Genomic DNA, 12,210 nt, shown 5'->3' with positions numbered 1-12,210 from the left:
CACTAGGAAACAGGAAAACAGTGTCATAGAGATGGAGAGGCAGTAGATGCTGTGCCAGAGCAGCACTTTTTTGGTGGGTGGGCCGAGGAGACCTTTACGTGTGGGGCTCGACGCACTTCAATCTTGTAACGCAGCCCAAGGGCGGTGACGGAAACAGAGGCTCTCAGTCATCTTGCTGAAGTAGCGATGTTATGACAGCGGCTACTCGCAATGGCTGACTCTCGATTCGAGTTCATAAGAATCAGAGTTTTAGAGTTGAGAGTTATGATAGACTTACGTTAGTGACACAATGAAAATTAGGGTACGTATCCTATTAACAAAAAAGAATGTGACTATTAAATATTGATTTAATACCATTCTGAAGCGCATATGCAGCCAGGCAACCTCATTAAAGGGAAGGGAGCATGTAAAGGAAAAAGGTAAGTTGAGGCGGAGTAAGAAGGCTAAGAGTTTGTCAATACGTATACGTTATTCAAGGAAGCACGTATCAGTAATTGAGAAAGGGACCCTTCTTAATCATCTTTGTATACCTTTAAGATTAATTAATACCTAATCGTACTTATGAGCTTGGCACTGCTTTTTATACATATATATAAATATATATATATTTCTCAAAAAGAACTAACAAAAAAACAAAAATAAAAAAATTTTTAATTCTCAAAAAACTCTATGGTGGTTGTGGTGGGCCTTTTGAACCTAAGCCATAAGAAGCCTTATAGGGACTTCCCTGGTGGCGCAGTGGTTAACAATCCGCCTGCCAATGCAGGGGTCACGGGTTCGAGCCCTGGTCCAGGAAGATCCCACATGCTGCAGAGCAACTAAGCCCGTGCGCCACAACTACTAAGCCTGCGCTCTAGAGCCCGCAAGCTACAACTACTGAGCCCGTGTGCCACAACTACTGAAGCCCACTCGCCTAGAGCCCGTGCTCCGCAACAAGACAAGCCACCACAATGAGAAGCCCATGCACCGCAACGAAGAGTAGCCCCCGCTCGAGTAGGCCCCGCTCGCCACAGCTAGAGAAAGCCCTCACACAGCAACGAAGACCCAACGCAGCCAAAAATAAATAAATCAATTTATAAAGAAAAAAAAAGCCTTGCAGCTTCTGCCCAGGCTTCTTGTAACACTCTGATAGCCCTGAGCTGCCATGTGAGAAGTCTTACTACCCTGAGATTACCATGTAGGAGAGGTGTCGTGTTGACATTCTGGCTGACAGCACCAGCTGATCCCAGCATTCCAGTCATCTTCACCAAGGTGTCAGATATGTGAGTGAAGCTCTCCAGACCAACCCATCTATCTGCCTGCTGAATACCACCAAGTGACCCTAGTCGATACCACATGGGACAGAAGAATCACCCAGCTGAGCCCTACCCAAGTCTCTGCCCCATAAAATTGTGGGTTATAAGAGAATGGTTGTTATTTTTTAAATTACAAACAAACTGTGAGGTAGCTTCTCTCATTCTCATTTTTCAGATGAGGAAACTGAGGTACAGAGAGGTTACTTTGTGCTATACAATGCATTGAAGATACGATTATTCACAAAATAGATACAGGCTTCTGCCTTAGCGGAGCTCACAGACTTCCTGGGAAGTCAGAAAGTCAAATAACCTTTAAAGTGTCATGAAAGTTATAATGTGGGAGTGTAAAGTCTGCTGTAGGGTCTCCTAGTTAGGGCCCCTACCTGACTCTAAGGGGTTAAGAGAGGCCTTCTTGTGCAAATGACCTTTCAACGGAGATCTAGCTGATGAGTAAGAGTTAGCCTGGTGGAGGTTGGTAGGAGAGGGGAGAGGAAGTGTTTCAGGCAGAGGAAACAATTTATGCAAAGGACCAGAGACCTCAATGCTCTTTAGGAATGTGAGGAATTAGTGTGTGGCTGGAGTATGGAGTTTGTGGTGGGGAGTGTGAAAACACTAGGCTAAAAGGAGAAAGTCTCTGTAAACCACACTGTAAAATTTGGACTTCACTCTGAGGAAAATGGGAAGCCTTTGAATGGTTAAGTCAGGGGAGTGGCAGGCCATTTTTATGTTTTAGAAGCATCACTCTGGCTGCTGTGCCAGGAATGGACTGGAGAGGAGTAGAACTATATGCAAGGAGACTAGTTCAAAGGTCATATTATCTGGGCTAAAAAGGGCGGTAGTTGTAGGGATTAAAGGAAGTAGACAGGTTGGAAAGATTTAGTAATCAATTAAATGTGAGTGGTGAGGAAACAAGAGAAATTAAGGTTGGCTGCCAGGTTTCTGGCATGGGCAATTGGGTACATCCTCTATGTGCTCCAACAGATGATAGTATTTCCCCTACCATAGTGATTATCACACTGTATTTTAATTGTTATGAGAGGGCATCTTTTTTTTTTTTTTTTTTGGCCGCGCCAAAAAATGCGAAATCTTAGCTCCCCAACCAGGGATGGAACCCATGCCCCCTGCAGTGGAAGAGCTGAGTCCTAACCACTGGATGGCCAGGGCCAGGGAAGTCCCCAAGAGAGGGCATCTTAATTGACAATGCCTAGCACACGGTTCTTGCCCTGGCACGTATGGTAGTAAGCATTCAATAAATATTTGTAAATTTAAATTTAACTTGGGAGTTCCCTGGTGGCCTAGGTTTTAGGATTCCGGGCTTTCACTGCCATGGCCCGGGTTCAGTCCCTGGTTGGGGAATTGAGATCCCTCAAGCAGCATGGTGCAGCCAAAAAAGAAAATAAATAAATAGGGGCTTCCCTGGTGGCACAGTGGTTAAGAATCTATCTGCCAATGCAGGGGACACAGGTCTGAGCCCTGGTCCAGGAAGATCTCACATGCTGCGGAACAACTAAGCCCGTGTGCCACAACTACTGAGTCTGCGCTCTAGAGCCTGCGAGCCAGAACTACTGAGCCTGCGTGCCTAGAGCCCGTGCTCCGCACAAAGAGAAGCCACTGCAATGAGAAGCCTGTGCACTGCAACGAAGACCCAATGCAGCCAAAAATAAATAAATAAGTATATTTAACTTAATAGTTGTACTAGAAGAGAAACAGATTTGGAGGGGAAGCTGACAAGTTCAGTTCAGAACATACTATGTTTGTGTTACCTGTGAAAAACCCAAGTGGATTTTTTAAGTGGACAATGGATTAGACTGGAGCTCCAGAGAAAGATCTGGACCAGAGATATGGTGCCAGCAACGTATGGAGGTCATTTGAGCTGGGGAGAGAATAAGATCACCTATGGTGTATAGAATGCAAAGGGTACAGGATCTTAGACAGACTTCTGGGGTTTAAGAAGCAAGCAAAGTCCTTCCTTATGCAACAGAGAAGGAACTGCTGAAATGGTCAACTGTGTTGGCTGTTGCTGAGATGTCAAGCAACATAAGGACTGCAGAGTTAGGGGTGACCCTATGAGGAGTGAGCTTGCAAAGGTGAGGGAGTGAGGGGAGAGGAAATGGAGACCCCCATGTGTAGGCAACTTTCTCAAGAAGTTTGACTGTAAGAAGGAAGACAGAGATAGGGTGGCAACTGGAGAGTACAGTAAAGGGAAGTTTGTCTAAAGATGGGAGATACTTGGATATGTTTAAAAGCTAATGGTAAGGAGCCAATAAAGAGGAAAAGGATAAAGTGCAGGAGAGATGGCAGAGAAGGCAGAAGAGGATGAGATTTGAGCACTTAACAACCACCAGACGAATGGATAAATGAATAAAGTTGGTCACTATTTTGGAAGTGGGAAGGGAGAGTTGAGAGGTAAGGTTCTCCACAAGTTGAAAACCGAGCAAACTAAGGAAGACATCACTGAGACAGAATCCCAATACTGGCAGCCCAGGACTCAAATCACGTGTCAGGGGAGGAGAGCTGGCTCTCTGATGTCATCAAGGGGGTGGGGCACTCCCTACCCCACGTCTCCAAAGCCAGACAGAAATCCTCACATCTTGCAGTGGAGAAACTGAGAGAAGGGGAAAAGAGGCGTGGTCAGATAAGGAGGAAGCACAGGTGTGGGGTTTAAAGCTCTGGCAACTGACAGCGGAGGTCAGTTCCCACCTTCCACCAGGGAGAAGCTAACATTAGTCCCCCATTCACCCCCATAAGCTGTCAAAGCATCCTGTACTACTTGTCCATAGTCCCTGATTCAATTGTAATTAATAAATTTATTATGTCATCAGTTAAGATCTGTCTTTAAGCTTCAAGAGGGCAAGGGCTATGTCTATCTCCTTCCCCTCTCTTATCTCCAGTAGCTGACACTGTTCTTTTCACACAGGAGGTGCTCAGCCAATCCTTGTTAAGAGCATGAATGAATGAACCCACACACTAAAGTATGGTCCCACCCAAGAGGCTTATGTACAGAGGATCATATCAAGGCTGCTCAGCTCCCCAAAACACATCCTAAATTGAGAGGATGGTATTTTCACCTCTTCCTCAAACTCTGAACCCCTCTGTGTTTCTCCCAGCCACTTTCTCTTTCTCTCCAGTTTGGTCTTAGTATTTCTCTCTCTGGCTCTCTGTTTCTCTGTCTTTATATTTTTCTGAATCTGCCCAGGAAGCACGCAGTTTTAGGTCTGAGGTGATTGGCAATAGAAACATTGGTGCTTGTGTAAATTTAATAAAGGGTCACACATTTTTGTATCTTTGTCATTCATTAACTCCTGTCTCTTTGCCTGTGTTCTGTCTCAGACCTGATTCTTTCTCCTCATCTTCTTGTGTCCAGCTCAAGAGTCCCACCACCACCCAGGACCAGCTCCTCTTGTCCCTGGATCTTCTGATTGGCCCCAGAAGGTACTTAGAGGAAAATCACCCAGCTAGACCCCCTCCTCTGATTTCCTGCCTTGCTGGTCTCGAAGCCCTGCTGACCACATCCTCTCTCACCTTACTTACATACTTCCTCATTAGTCACATAAGCCAGGACTTCTCAGCCCCCAAAACCTGTTACTGACCCCCCACTCAGGCTCTCTGCCTTACCCCCTACTCTTACCCCAGGCTTTCTAGTCTTCCCTTCTACCCCACACTGCTCTTAGAACCATGTCTCTCTGCCTGCAAGCAGCCACTCCTGTCCTTTTCTGGATCTCCCTCACCCCTTTTTCCCATAGGTGACAGTACCGATGACAATGCTATCAAGCTGGTGGTGGCCAAGTACCCAGGGAAACCTAGGGCTGGGGCCCCGGAGCCCTTCTCAGGGATCCCAGCTCCGTGCCCTGTATGCCTTCACTTACACTGGGGCAGATGGCCGGCAGGTGTCTCTGGCTGAAGGGGACAGGTTCCTACTGCTTCAAAAGACCAACTCAGACTGGTGGTTGGTAAGGTGCCTGGGAGCACCCCCCACCTCTCGGCCCATCTTCATCCCAGCTGCCTACATGACAGAGGAATTCAGCCCTTCCCAGAGCCCAACAACCATCACCCCCAGCCAATCCCTCCGGACTCCTGGTGAGTAAGTCCTCCCCCATCACCTTCCTACCTCCCTGGCTTCTGGGAATTATTGGAAAGATCCCCTTCCCCGAAGGTGTTGCTAATCCTCTACTCCTCCCCTCATCCCCACCATGGTGTCCCTATCGCCTCTCCTTCCTAGTCTCAAGCCTTCTAGATCTCATGTAATTTTCTACCTGCTCTTGTCTTCCCTGTGAGCCCCCAAGATCAGGGACCCAGCCAAGACCCATGGGGGGACCCTGCCCCCAACTCTTCCTATTTTTCTGTTTCCAGGGCCAAAGTTATTTCCTGGCTCCCTGGAGGAGACGCACCTGAGTCAGGAAACCCCAGGCAGAGCCCAGGCTACATCTGAGCAGCCTCCTCCTCTTCCCCCTAAAATGTGTAGAAGTATCAGTGTTACCAACTTGAGGCCCAGCCTCCTGAAGAACTTCCAGGAAGGACCAAGTAGAAGATCCCTTTCCCAGGAAGACTTGCTGACAGAGGCCGATGTGAACATGGTGAGTCATAGTGCTTCTTCTGAGCAGTCAGTCAACAGACATTTACTGCTGGGCTTAGTTCTAGGCACATTAGCAAACAGGACAGACAGAATCTCTGCCCTCAAGGGATTCCCATGGGGGTGATGAACACATAAATAAGATAGCCCTTGGTACTAATAAGCGCTACAAAGAAGCTAAATGTTGTGGAGGATGAATGAAGTGGTCTAGGAATGCATCTCTGAGGAAATGACATTTAGTTGAATCTGAATAAGGAGAGACAGCCCTGAAACAAATGAAGAGATGAGAAGGAATTCTAGCTGAGGGACAGCAAGTAGCAAAGATCCTGAGGGTACGTGGAACCTGGAAAATGATAGAGGGACTGAAAGGCCAGCTTAACTTTGCTTTTCTCTCTCAACCTCTTGACTCCCGGCCCAGGGCAGGGTTTTTTGCTGTGTCCTGTCTTGCTAGCTCAGGTCACCAGCGAGTTTCCTCTAAAGATGGAACTCCCTTGATCTTCCTGAAGATTCAGCCCCTCCCCTCTCTCTTACTTACTAGTGGGTGAAAAATGGCCCCTCCTCTCTCACACTCCGCTAGCAGGAGTCACTCCGCTGACCCCTCTCTGTCTCCTTTTACTCTGGAGGATGTGAGGGTGGGACGCTCCTCTCACCCCCTCCCTCCACGCACACGGAAAGCCTGTTCCCCTTTCCTGAGGTCCTCTGGTGGGGGTGGGGTGGGGGAGGAGGGAAGTTGGCAACAGGAAGTGAGGAGAAAAGCAAAGACTGTGAGGGAGGGAGTCAAAAAAAAAAAAAAAAAAACCAGAAAAAAACCAGCTGCAGGAGACTAGGGTTTCTTCCTCAGTACCTGGGTCACCCCAGCCAGGAGGTGGTGGTGAGAAAATGGTGGGGCAGAGAGGAGGAGATGGTTAGGAGAGAGAAGATCGGGGAGGGCCACAGGTAGAATAACTACCTCTTTCTTCCCCCTTTCCTTGCAGGCAAGACCCCAGACCTTCATGTCAGAGCCCCCTGTGTACTGCAACCTGGTGGACCTTCGCCGCTGTCCCCGGTCCCCACCCACAAGCCCTGCACGTCCCCCGCTGCAGAGGCTGGACGCCTGGGAGCAGCACTTGGACCCCAACTCTGGACGCTGCTTCTACATAAATTCGCTGACTGGCTGCAAATCCTGGAAGCCTCCACGCCACACTCGCACCCGAGAGATGGTGAGACCTTCCCTCCTGCTTGTCCCTTGTCCCTCCAATCTCCTCCTTTCCCCTACTGATCCCCAAAGTAGTATGTTTTCTCACTGGAACTCTCAGAAGATCAGACAAATCAAAAAATTGTTAAGAAGGGTGTTGAGAGCCGATTGAGGTGGCATCTGGATGTAGTTTTGCCTTTCCCTCCCCCCAGAACCCTGGCTCCATGGAGGGGCCACAGACCATGAATAGGGACAACGGTGTCCTGCAACCTCAGGCAAAGGACTCAGAATCTGGCACAGGGACGCCAGGACCTTTCGACTCCCAGGTGAGATCCCTCCCTCCTCCTGATCACATGCAGGAAAAGCCATCATTTTAGACTTTCTCTTTTATGCAAGACATTCTTCTTCAGTACCCCACCACACCCCCTGACTCACACCCCCACATCCGCACCCCTCTTCCCCCTACAGCCAGGGACTCCAAAGTTAAAGTTTCCTCCACCTGTTTCTCCAATCCCCTCCCCCAGGGTTCACCCTCCCTCTGCAGATGCGCCTCCCAGCTTGACCCCTCAGACCAGCCTTCAGCTCTGCAGTCCCCTCGGCCCCTGCCGCAGGTCCTGGACGACCCCCATGTAAGTCTCCCGTTTCCTTGTGAACGCCAAGCTCCTCCCCGCCCAGCCCCCAGTTCTTGCTCCTTCAGAAAGGTCTTCCTCTTTCTGAGCGTTGTCTGGGTATCCTGTCTTACCGAGCACCGCCCGCTCAACTTTAAAGGACCTCACTCCTGGGAGATCCCCTGGGGAAAGCCATGGTGACTGTGGGGGGCTCTGGGTGACTTATTGATATCTTTCCTTCCTCTTGCCAGGAGGTGGAAAGGTCGGGCATGCTCAATATGACCAAGATCGCCCAGGGCGGCCGCAAGCTCCGGTGAGAACTGGGAACACAGCAGGGGCGGGGACTGTCGGATTCCGCGGGGAGCGCCAAGTGTTGGGCCCTCCCCACGCGAATGTAAATGACCTCTGCACTATTATCACTGCCCCCCGCCGCCCCTGCAGGAAGAACTGGGGCCCATCTTGGGTGGTACTAGCGGGTAACAGCCTGGTGTTCTACCGAGAGCCACCGCCGACCGCCCCCTGCAGCGTCTGGGTGAGTGTGAGGGAGGGGAGCAGCGGGGGGCAGGAGGGGTTCCGGCACAACTTCTACCGGCCTCAGGCCTACCAGGGGGAGGGGGGGAGGGGGGGGAGGGGGGGAGGGGAGGGGGAGGGGAGGGGGAGGGGGAGGGGAGGGCATGTCGAGAGGAAGGAGCGCAGCCTCCGGTGTCCTCGCAGTCCAGCGGGTGAGAGGGAGGCCGTGAGGGGAACAGCGCTGTGGCCTCAGTTTCTCCCCGAATTGCCAGGGACCAGCGGGTAGCCGACCCGAAAGCAGCGTGGACCTGCGCGGGGCCGCCCTGGCCCACGGCCGCCAGCTGTCCAGCCGCCGCAACGTCCTACACGTGAGCGCTCTCCCGCTCGTCCCCGAAGCCCCACCCGACCCGAGGGTGCGCCCCCCGTTTCCCTCACGGGTCTCCCGCTAGGCCTCCCTGCTCTTTATGCTCCTTCCCGCTGACCCAAGCCCTTTCCCCGCGGGCCCCTCAGATCCGCACGGTCCCTGGCCACGAGTTCCTGCTGCAGTCAGACCACGAGGCCGAGCTACGCGCCTGGCACCGCGCACTGCGGGCCGTCATCGAGCGCCTGGTGAGACGGGTGGGAGGTGGCGGGACAGTGACCCGGGAGAGGCTCGGGCGGGCAGAAGGAGTGGAGAAGGAACTGTAGGATGTGGGGTGGTGAGGGACAAGGTGGCATGTAGAGCCCTGGGGTGGGCCTGGGATGTGTGGCACCCCAGCAGCCGGCAAGGGGGGTGCAGATTTCTCTCCGAGCTCTCTTCCAACCTCTGATTCGGCCCATCTTGTTGTGCCGATCTAGGATCGAGAGAACCCCCTGGAGCTGCGTCTGTCCGGTTCGGGACCTGCGGAGCTGGGGGAACTGAGCGCGGGGGAGGACGAAGAAGAGGAGTCCGAGCCGGTGTCCAAGCCACTGCTGCGGATCAGCGGCCGCTGGAGCTCCAGTTAAGGGGCAGGCCTGTTGGGCGGGGTCTGGGGGCTTTTCCCCGCTCCTCGGAGCCACAGCCGCGGCTGCTGTCATGTTCAGATTGCACTTGCTTCCGCAGTTCGGTGTCCGGAAGGAGCTGAGCAGAACCGGGTACGAAACAAACTAAAGCGGCTTATCGCAAAGAGACCGCCCTTGCAAACCCTGCAGGAGCGGGGTCTGCTCCGAGGTGAGATGGGCTGGGCCACCTAAGGCCCTTCTCCTTCGTGCCTGCTTTAGTGTTTTTGCAAGCACTTTTATTTACATTCCGGATCTCGGCATCAGCCCATTTCATGGATGAGAAAACTTCAGCGAGGCTCAGAGTAGAGCTTCCCAAACTGGATCAGCGGTCTTCTGAGACCACTGCTTTTCCCCCCTGCAGCTTATTGTTGGGGGGAGGGGGTGTACTTCCTTGCCCAGACCTGGAACAGGCAGGCAGGAGAGCCAGCCCAACTTTGGGGTGAAGACTCGTGCTAGAAAGAGCTTTTATGGGTGACACTGTCACTGGCTCCCCACCTCACTCTGTGCCTCCCCAGACCAGGTGTTCGGCTGCCAGTTGGAATCACTGTGCCAGCGGGAAGGGGACACTGTGCCCAGCTTTGTGCGGCTCTGCGTTGCTGCTGTGGATAAGAGAGGTCACTTCCCAGAGACCCCAGAATCTCCCCTTCTAACAGGCCAAGGCCCAGAACTCCCCACCTCCCCCATCCTAGTCTTCCTTCTGCCCTTTTTCACTCTACCCTCAGATCCCTCACCAGCACATACTTTAGAGCAAGAATCCTTATCTGCTCCCTGCCTTATCTCCTAGGTCTAAATGTGGATGGCATTTACCGGGTGAGCGGAAACTTGGCAGTGGTCCAGAAACTTCGCTTCTTGGTGGACAGAGGTGAGGTGGCTGTGGGCAGGTGTGGTACTAGGAACTTCATGTATCAGAATCACAGGTGGTTCTGAGTGAGGGAGCTGGAAGAAAAGGGACGTCTTCTGTCTGGAGCTACATGTCTTAGCACTTGATCTCTTCTTATACATGTTGCAGAGCGGGCAATCACCTCCGATGGGAGGTACGTGTTCCCAGAACAGCCAGGACAAGGTACTTACATGAAGGGCCCCTCAGACCCTTAACAGTCACCCACATCATCCCTGCTCCCCGTGTCCTGCTTCTGGGGGGTTGTCCCCATCCTGATCTGTGCCGTCTTGCCCCACTGTGGACCCCCTAGGCATTCCTGTGGTCTGCCTTAACTGAATGTTTTCCCAAACTCCTGATCTCTCAGTTTCTTGGTCCCTCTGGCCATTTCTGAGCCCTGAGCCCCTCTGTACCTCCTTCTCCTTCCAGAAGGCCGATTAGATTTGGACAGTGCTGAGTGGGATGACATTCATGTGATCACTGGAGCCCTGAAGCTTTTTCTCAGGGAGCTACCCCAGCCTCTGGTGCCTCCACTGCTGCTGCCCCATTTTCGTGCTGCCCTTGGTAAAGGATGGGAGCTTTGGGCAATACCCTTGATATGGGGTGGAGGGGAAGTGGGGGGGAGCATGAGTGATAAAGAATAGAGTAGAGGTTCCCTTATACTCTTCTGTCCCATCCTGAGCACAGAGATGGAAAATAACTTTCAACTAATGTGCCAACTCCAGTTGTTTTTTTGGTGAGTGTTTAGAGGGCTGAGTTTAAAAGAATTCTAAGGTTGCAGTTGGGCTCAGCGAAAAAGAAAGCTGTGATAGATTAATGATGTCTTCACCGAGCATGGGAAAGAGTAGTGAGTTTACCCACCCTGCCCTAGCACCTTCCCTAACCTCACTCCCATGCCCTTCCCATCACTCTCTCTCTAGCACTCTCTGAATCAGAACAGCGCCTCTCTCAAATACAAGAATTAATAAGCTCAATGCCGAAGCCCAACCATGACACTCTACAGTACCTCCTGGAGCATTTATGCAGGTCAGGAAGACTGAACATCTTTGTTCATGTTGGGAGAGGGTGGGATGGGGCCTGCAGCTGGGACTCTGTGTTCAGATGGGGTGAAGGTAGGGAAACACCTAAGTTTAGTGGGTGATGGAGGAAATAAGCAACCTCTGTGCGGAGCACATATTACCAGAGTCAAGGCCTTTTTGCTCAGTCAGCATCAAATGGGGAACTGGGGACCAAGACAAGCCCAGGGATGTTGCGAGAGAAATAAGGAAAATCTCACCCTCTCCCTTCCCTCTGCTTCTTTGTCTTTCACTGGGACAGTAGGGATGACTTGTTTGGTGGAGTTGGGCCTGGGCAGTGACCTCTGAGAGAGCGTAGCCATTTGAATTAAAGCCTCCCAAATTGTGAGCAGAGAGGACTCTAGGGGCAGTCTCTGAAGTTGGGAAGAGGTGGGTGTATCCTAGGTTGTATCTTCAAGTTGTATCCTGAAGACTTCTCCATTGGTCTCATCTCCGTCCCCCTGGAGGCTCTCTCCTTGATTTTCCTCAGCCACCGCATGGAGGGATCCCAAAGTGAACTCTTCCTCAAACCTCTGAAGGGTTAGATTTATTTGCAGTGGCACGACTGCTGCCCTATGGCCCTGTCTCTCGGCCTTTGCCCACAGGGTGATAGCACACTCAGACGAGAACCGCATGACCTCCCACAACCTGGGAATTGTGTTTGGACCAACCCTATTTCGACCGGAGCAGGAGACATCTGACCCCGCGGCCCATGCCCTCTACCCTGGGCAGCTCGTCCAGCTGATGCTCACCGACTTCACCAGCCTCTTCCGCTGACTGGGGCAAGGAAGAAGAGAAAATGTGTTTCCGGTGATCTCTTTTGGATAGCCTTTGGTGGGGGTTGTTCTGCTTTGAGGATATCCCTTTAAATCCTGTGTCTCCCAGATGACTGTCTCCATCTTTGTGAGTCTGACCTGAGGGGCTGGGAAAGGGTGAGGAAGCTTCTCTAAAGAGGGAGGTGGATGGATTAACCCCTGCTTCTCTAGTTCCCTGTTATCACCCCTCCCCCAAGATAATAACATATAAAGCAGGGCTCTTTCTGATGCAGTTCCTTTATTATCAGGAAACAGTGTCATTATCAAATTCCTCCCGAAATATAGT

At 51.7% G+C, this 12,210-nt stretch overlaps 1 protein-coding gene across 2 annotated transcripts; it reads left to right on the top strand.

Moving 5' to 3' along the window:
* Positions 1-5,056: 5,056 nt before the first annotated feature.
* Positions 5,057-12,044, top strand: ARHGAP9 (Rho GTPase activating protein 9). Of its 2 annotated transcripts, XM_036864875.1 has the most exons (17): positions 5,057-5,372; positions 5,646-5,869; positions 6,840-7,064; positions 7,252-7,365; positions 7,564-7,668; positions 7,899-7,960; positions 8,089-8,179; positions 8,430-8,525; positions 8,668-8,766; positions 8,995-9,136; positions 9,239-9,346; positions 9,693-9,791; positions 9,962-10,039; positions 10,187-10,240; positions 10,484-10,618; positions 10,975-11,080; positions 11,715-12,044. In XM_036864875.1, exons 1-17 carry the CDS (start codon positions 5,057-5,059, stop codon positions 11,884-11,886), a joined length of 2,226 nt encoding a protein of 741 aa, XP_036720770.1. In that variant the 3' UTR covers positions 11,887-12,044. The 2 variants fall into 2 exon arrangements, with proteins under 2 accessions (XP_036720770.1, XP_036720771.1); XM_036864876.1 differs by lacking the exons at positions 5,057-5,372; positions 5,646-5,869 and adding an exon at positions 6,627-6,736 and having other exon boundaries at positions 11,715-11,990.
* The last annotated feature ends 166 nt before the right edge of the window (positions 12,045-12,210 follow it).

The sequence above is a fragment of the Balaenoptera musculus genome, chromosome 10, assembly GCF_009873245.2.
Source record: "Balaenoptera musculus isolate JJ_BM4_2016_0621 chromosome 10, mBalMus1.pri.v3, whole genome shotgun sequence".
Taxonomy (NCBI): Eukaryota; Metazoa; Chordata; class Mammalia; order Artiodactyla; family Balaenopteridae; genus Balaenoptera; species Balaenoptera musculus.
Note: the sequence above shows the minus strand (reverse complement) of the source record. Positions and strands in the feature narration are given on the sequence as shown.

What these genes read in the sequence shown, in the direction of transcription:
- ARHGAP9 (XM_036864875.1), top strand. Translation starts at nt 5,057, where the DNA reads ATGCTATCAAGCTGGTGGTGGCCAAGTACCCAGGGAAACCTAGGGCTG. An exon ending in CCGCCCCCTGCAGCGTCTGG is followed by an intron (nt 8,180 to 8,429) that starts GTGAGTGTGAGG and finishes CCGAATTGCCAG; the next exon opens with GGACCAGCGGGTAGCCGACC. An exon ending in CAGCGGCCGCTGGAGCTCCA is followed by an intron (nt 9,137 to 9,238) that starts GTTAAGGGGCAG and finishes TTGCTTCCGCAG; the next exon opens with TTCGGTGTCCGGAAGGAGCT.